Source organism: Melozone crissalis, unplaced genomic scaffold, assembly GCF_028551555.1.
Source record: "Melozone crissalis strain CALT ecotype California unplaced genomic scaffold, PUWL_Pcris_2 ptg000617l_1, whole genome shotgun sequence".
NCBI lineage: Eukaryota > Metazoa > Chordata > Aves > Passeriformes > Passerellidae > Melozone > Melozone crissalis.
Window position 1 is genome coordinate 99,987 of NW_026536295.1, and position 7,285 is coordinate 107,271.

General features: G+C 47.8%; 1 protein-coding gene across 1 annotated transcript; it reads left to right on the forward strand.

Annotated features, from left to right (window-relative positions):
* Window positions 1-394: 394 nt before the first annotated feature.
* On the forward strand, window positions 395-7,037 carry LOC128950412 (uncharacterized; the record flags this gene model as incomplete). Its single annotated transcript, XM_054295296.1, has 4 exons — window positions 395-772; window positions 5,123-5,345; window positions 6,482-6,492; window positions 6,930-7,037. Coding segments are annotated over exons 1-4 (720 nt in total), but the record flags the coding sequence as incomplete, so codon positions are not given.
* Between the last annotated feature and the right edge of the window lie 248 nt (window positions 7,038-7,285).

Sequence of the window (7,285 nt, forward strand, 5' to 3'; positions counted from 1 at the left end):
CCCAGGATTGTGGGAAATAAATCCATCTTTTTTGGGATTGCGGGAATTAAATCTGAATTTTCCGGAATTGTAGAAAATAAATCCAAATTTCCCAGGATTGTGGGAAATAAATCCATCTTTTTTGGGATTGCGGGAATTAAATCTGAATTTTCCGGAATTGTAGAAAATAAATCCAAATTTCCCAGGATTGTGGGAAATAAATCCATCTTTTTTGGGATTGCGGGAATTAAATCTGAATTTTCCGGAATTGTAGAAAATAAATCCAAATTTCCCAGGATTGTGGGAAATAAATCCATCTTTTTTGGGATTGCAGGAATTAAATCTGAATTTTACGGAATTGTGTGAAATAAATCCGAATTTCCCAGGAACCGCAGACTCATCTCGGCTCCGCCCAATGGAATTCCCACCGGTAAAATCCGCCTTGCTCTCCCTCCTCCTCCTCCTGGCCGCTCTCCTCCACCAATCCCTGGGGAAATCCCTTCCCGCCGGCTACCGGGAGCACGAGGATCCCCGGGAATCTCCGGGATTGATCCGGTGTGGGGAATACAGCAACCAGGTGCTGCCGGACGGGCGGTGCCGCATCGTGGCCACGCTGCCGCAGGGCGACGAGCAGCGCTGCCCGGACCTGTTCCGCTGCACCGACGAGGTCTCCTACTGGCTCCACGAGAACGAGGAGCGCAAGCAGCAGATCCTGGAGCTGCGCGAGCTCATCGCCGAGCTCCAGGAGGAGCTGCGCAACCACCGGCACCGCCTCAAGGCCCTGGAGATACAGGTGAGGGTGGAGACCGTGAGAGTGTTTTATTTACGTGGGCGGTTCTGGTTCCTGGAATTTGGCACGGTTAGAACTTGGATTCCAGGGATAATTTCTCCAAAATCAGTCCCAAATCCCTGAGTTTTATCCATTGAATCTCTTTAACTTGTGGAAGAGCTGTGGGTCCGTCCCATTCCCAAAGCCCTGGAGATCTCGGTCAATGTGGCACCCATGGAGTTTGTTCTGTGGATGGTTCTGGTTCCTGGAGTTTGGCAGGGTTGGAACTTTGATTCCAGGGTTAATTGCCTCAAAATCAACCCCAAATCTTTGAGTTTTATCCATGGAATCTCCTCCACTTTTTAAGGGTTGTGGATCCATCCCATTCCCAAAGCCCTGGAGATCACAATAAAAGCGTCCATGGAATTTTTCCGTGGGCAGTTCCGGCTCCTGGAGTTTGACGGGGTTGGGACTTGGATTCCAGGGATAATTTCTCCAAAATCAGTCCCAAATCCCTGAGTTTTATCCATTGAATCTCTTTAACTTGGGGAAGAGCTGTGGGTCCGTCCCATTCCCAAAGCTCTGGAGATCCAGGTAAAAGTGGCGCCCAAGGAGTTTATTCCGGGGGTAGTTCCAGTTCCTGGAATTTGATAGGGTCAGAACTTGGATCAGGAGCATTCCAGGGATAATTTCCTCAAAATCAACCCCAAATCTTTGAGTTTTATCCATGGAATCTCCTCCACTTTTTAAGGGTTGTGGGTCCATCCCATTCCCAAAGCTCTGGAGATCCAGGTCAATGCGTCCTCCATGGCTTCGTTTTTTTCCCCATGGAGAATTCCAGCTCCTGGAATTGGGCAGGGTTGGAACTTGGATTCCAGGGATAATTGCTTCCAAATCAATCCCAAATCTTTGAGTTTCACCCATGGAATCTCCTCCACCTTTGGCTGTGGCTCCATCCATTCCCAAAGCCCTGGAGTTACAGGTGAGGGTGGAGACCGTGGCAGTGTTTTATTTATGTGGGGGATTCCAGCTCCTGGAATTTGGATCAGGAACATTCCAGGGATAATTTCCTCAACGTCAACCCCAAATCTTTGAGTTCCTTCTTAGGAAAGACTGTGGATCCATCCCATTCCCAAAGCCCTGGAGATCCCAAGTAGAAGTGATTTCCATGGGATTTATTCAAGGGGTGCTTCCAGTTCCTGAAATTTGGCAGGAATTTGGATCAGGAGTATTCCAGGGATAATTTCCCCAACATGAATCCCAAATCTTTGAGTTTTATCCATGGAATCTCTTCCACTTTTGATCCTTCTTAGCAGGAGCTATGGCTCCATCCCATTCCCAAAGCCCTGGAGATCCAGGTCAATATGATGTCCATGGATTTTTTTCTTTTTCTGTGGGAGGTTCCAGCTCTCAGAATTTGGCAAGGTTGGCACTTAGATTCCAGAGATGATTCCCTCAAAATCAATCCCAAATCCTTGAGTTTCACCCATGGAATCTCCTCCACCTTTGGGAGGGCTGTGGATCCATCCCATTCCCAAAGCCCTGGAGATCTCGGACAATGTGGCCACCCCATGGGATTTATTCCAGGGGTGCTTTCGGTTCCTGGAATTTGGCAGGGTTGGAACTTGGATTTCAGGGATAATTTCTGCAAAATCAACTGCAAATCCATGAGTTTTTTCCATGGAATCTCCTCCTTTGGTCCTTCTTAGCAAGGGCTGTGGGTCCATCCCATTCCCAAAGCCCTGGAGATCACAAGTAAAAGTGTCCATGGAATTTTTTCCGTGGGCAGTTCCGGCTCCTGGAGTTTGACGGGGTTGGGACTTGGATTCCAGGGATAATTTCTGCAAAATCAATCCCAAATCCTTTTGAGTTTTATCCATTGAATCTCCTTAACTTGTGGAAGAGCTGTGGCTCCATCCCATTCCCAAAACCCCCGGAGATCCCAGGTAAAAGTGTCGGTGGAAATTTTTCATTGCTGCTCCCACTTCCTGGAATTTTGGAGGCTCAGAACTGGGATCAGGAGCATTCCAGGGATAATTTCCTCAAAAACAATCCCAAATCCTTGAGTTTTATCCATGGAATCTCCTCCAGCTTTGGAAGGGCTGTGGCTCCATCCCAGTCCCAAAGTCCTGGAGATCACAAGTAAAAGTGTCCATGGGATTTTTTCCATTGGTGCTTCCAGCTCCTGGAATTTGGCAGGGTTGGAACTTGGATTCCAGGGTTAATTTCCACAAAATCAATCCCAAATCCTTGAGTTTTTTCCATGGAATCTCCTCCTTTGGTCCTTCTTAGCAAGGAGCTGTGGGTCCATCTCATTCCCAAAGCCCTGGAGATCCCACATGAATGTGGCCCCCATGGGTGAATCAGGAGCATTCCAGGGATAATTTCCTCAAAATCAATCCTAAATCCTGGAGTTTTATCCATGGAACCTCTTCCACCTTTTGAGGGGCTGTAGATCCATCCCATTCCCAAAGCCCTGGAGATCACAAGTAAAAGTGTCCATGGAATTTTTTCTGTGGGAGATTCCAGTTCCTGGAATTTGGTAGGGTCGGAAGTGGGATCGGGAGCATTCCAGGGATAATTTCCTCAAAATCAATCCCAAATTCTTGAGTTTTATCCATGGAATCTCCTCCACCTAACTAAGTGTTGCAGATCCATCCCATTCCCAAAGCTCGGGAGATCCAGGTAAATGTCTCCTCCATGGCTTTTTTTTTCCCCTTGGAGAATTCCAGCTCTTGGAATTTGGCAGGGTTGGAACTTGGATTCAAGGGTTAATTGCTTCCAAATCCATCCCAAATCCTTGAGTTTTATCCGTAGAATCTCCTCCTTTGGTCCTTCTTAACAAGGGCTGTGGGTCTATCCCATTCCCAAAGCCCTGGTGATCCCAAGTAAAAGTCTCCATGGAATTTTTTCCATTGGTGCTTCCAGTTCCTGGAATTTGCTAGGGTCGGAACTTGGATCAGGAGCATTCCAGGGATAATTTCCTCAAAATGAATCCCAAATCCTTGAATTTTATCCATAGAACATCCTCCACCTTTGATCCTTCCTAGAAAAGGCAGTGGATCCATCCCATTCCAAGACGGTTTCCCACACCAGACCTGGATTTCCACCCATGCCATGGATCAGGAACATTCCAGGGATAATTTCCTCAAAATCAATCCCAAATCCTTGAGTTTTACCCTTAGAATCTCCAATTTTGATCCTTCTTAGCAAGGGGAGTGGCTCCATCCCATTCCCAAAGCCCTGGAGATCCCAAGTAAATGTGGCTTCCATGGGTTTTTTCCTTTTCTGTGGTGGATTCCAGCTCTTGGAATCTGGCAGGGTTGGAATTTGCATTCCGGGGATAATTTCCTCAAAATCGATCTCAAATCCTTGAGTTTTATCCATGGAATCTCCTCCACCTTTTGGAAGAGCTGCGGATCCTTTGCCAGACCCAGACAGGGATTGGGAAGCGGGAGGGAATTCCCAGGCTGCTGTGGGATTTGGGAATTTCTGGATAAATCCTGCTCTGCCATCTAATGGGAACAAGGAGGGAGCGGCACATTCCAGGTGGGATCAGGGTGTCCATCCTCTGGAATTCACTCTGGGAATCTCCTGCCAGGTCCATCATGGATTTTACATGGGACCAGAGCCTGGTTTTCCTGGAAAAACGGAGGGAAAGGGATGTGAATGTTCCTTTAGGGGCATCCAGGGCTGGAATTCTCATGGTGAGGAGAGGCTGGGAGAGCTGGGGATGTGCAGCTGGATCAGGGAAGGATCCAGGGAATCCTTGGAGCCTTTTCCAGAGGGAAAGGAGAGCTGGGATTTGGGCAAGGATGGAGGGGCAGGAGGCAGGGAATGGCTTCCAGTGGGAAAGGGGAGCTTGGGATGGTGGGATCTTGGGAAGGGATTCCTGGCTGGGCTGGGATTCCCAGAAGAGCCACGGCTGCCCCTGAACGCTTGGGAATTTCCAAGGAAAGGCTGGAGCACCCTGGATTGGTTGGAGGTGTCCCTGCCCATGGAATGGGACAAGCTGGAATATTCCAATGACGAAAGTGTTTGGAAAGCATTCCCACATTCCCAACCTGCTCTTCCCTGCCCTTCACGGAATCCTGGGAACATCAATCTGAATGTGATCCTCCATGAGAATTCCAACCCCAACCATGAGAATTCCAACCCACCATGAGAATTCCAGCCCCAACCGTGAGAATTCCAGCCTCAACCATGAAAATTCCAACCCCAAGCATGAAAATTCCAACCCCAAGCATGAAAATTCCAACCCAAATCACGAGAATTCCAACCCCAACCCTTGGGATCTTTGACCCACCACTCCCACCACCTCGCCATCATTCCCAATCCCATTTTTCCCGGTTTTTTTTCCCCCCTCCCTCACAGCAGGAGGAGGCGGCAGGGCGGAACCAGAGCCTGCTCCAGAGGCTGCAGGACCTGGAGCAGCATTCCCGGGAATCCAGCACGCTGCAGCACATCCAGGCCACGCTGCTCTACGACATCCAGGCGCAGATCAACAACATCTCGGCGCTGGCCGACTGGGCCTGGAGGAACCCCAGCTGCCTCCACGCCGCCGACATCCGCGCCCAGGAGGAGATGCGGCACCCAGGTGGGAGCGGGAATGGGGCTGGGAATGGGAATGGGGCTGGGAATGGGGCTGGGAATGGGGTCGGGAATGGGGCTGGGAATGGGGTCGGGAATGGGATCAGGAATGGTGGTGGGATCCTATTCCATCCTACTTCAGTGGGGGCTTCCATTGCTTTTCCAGCTCTGTGGGTGTGGGATGTGCTCAGGATCACACCTGGAGCTTGCACAAATCCAGGGAATGTTTTCCATCCCAAAACCCACAAAATGTGGAGATTTTACCATAGAAATATGGAATTTTTACCATAAAAACCCCCCATTTTTTCCACTTAAAAACCCAACATTTTTTTGTAATTTTTCTGGTGTTAGTCAAATTTTTTATTTGTTTTTTGCTGGGTTTTTGGTTCTTTTCTAGGAGGAGATGTAACATCCAGGTGGCGAGAATAGGATAGGGAATGGGATAGGGAATGGGGCTGGGAATGGGGCCGGGAATGGGATCGGGAATGGGATCGGGATCCCGCTCCATCCCAGTTCCGTGGGAGGTTCTGTAACTTTTCCAGTTCCAGGTGTGGGATGCGCTCAGGATCACACCTGGAAGTTCGCACAAATCCTGGGAATCTTTTCCATCCAAAAAACCCACAAAAAGTTCCCAAAAACGTGGAGTTTTTACCATCAAAAAATTGGTTTTTTCCACTTAAAAACACAACATTTTTTTTTAAATTTCTCTGGTTTTAGTGTTTTTTTTTTTTTCCTTTCTTTTGGCCAGGTTTTGTGTTCTTTTCCAGGAGGAGACGCAACATCCAGGTGGTGGGAATGGGATCAAGAATGGGATCGGGAATGGGGCTGGGAATGGAGTCAGGAATGGGATCAGAATGGGATCGGGAATGGTGGTGGGATCCCGCTCCATCCCAGTTCCAGGGGAGTTTCTGTAACTTTTCCAGTTCCAGGTGTGGGATGCACTCAGGATCACACCTGGAGCTTGCACAAATTCCGGGAATCTTGGCATCCAAAAAAACCACAAAAAATTCTCCAAAAATGTGAAGTTTTTATGATAAAAAGAAATAATTTTTTTCACTTAAAAACCCAACAAGTTTTTGTAATTTCTGTGGTTTTAGTGAAATTTTTTGTTCTGTTTTTTATCCGTTTTTGGTTCTTTTTTAGGAGGACAGACGGTATCCAGGTGGTGGGAAGTGGATTGGGAATAGGATTGGGAATGGGAATGGGAATGGGATCAGGAATGGGGCTGGGAATGGGATCAGGATTGGGGTCGGGAATGGGATCAGGAATGGGATGGGGAATGGGGTCGGGAATGGGACTGGGAATGGGATCAGGATTCTGCTCCATCCTACTTCAGTGGGATCTTCCACAGCTTTTCCAGCACTGTGGGTGTGGGATGTGCTCAGGATCACACCTGGAGCTTGCACAAATCCTGGGAATGCCCAAATCCTTTTCCATCAAAAAAACCTACAAAAACGTGGAGATTTTACCATAAAGTATGGAACTTTTACCATTAAAAAAACCCCATTTTCCCAATGAAAGCCCAACAAGTTTTTGTAATTTCTGTGGTTTTAGTCAATTCCTTTTTTCTGGATTTTTGGTTCTTTTCTAGGAGGAGATGTGGCATGCAGGTGGTGGGAATGAGATCGGGAATGGGATTGTGAACGGGATCAGGAATGGGATCAGGAATGGGATCGGGATCCTGCTCCATCCCGCTTCTGTGGGGGCTTCTGTAGCTTTTCCAGCTCTGTGGGTGTGGGAGGTGCTCAGGATCACACCTGGGGCTTGCACAAATCCTGGGAATCTTGCCATACAAAAAACCCATGAAAATTCCCCAAAAATTTGGACTTTTTACCATAGAAATATTCATTTTTTCCAATGAAAACCCAACAATTTTTTGCAATTTCTATGGTTTTAGTGAATTTTTTTTTGGTTTTTTTGTCCATTTTTGGTTCTTTTTTAGGAAGA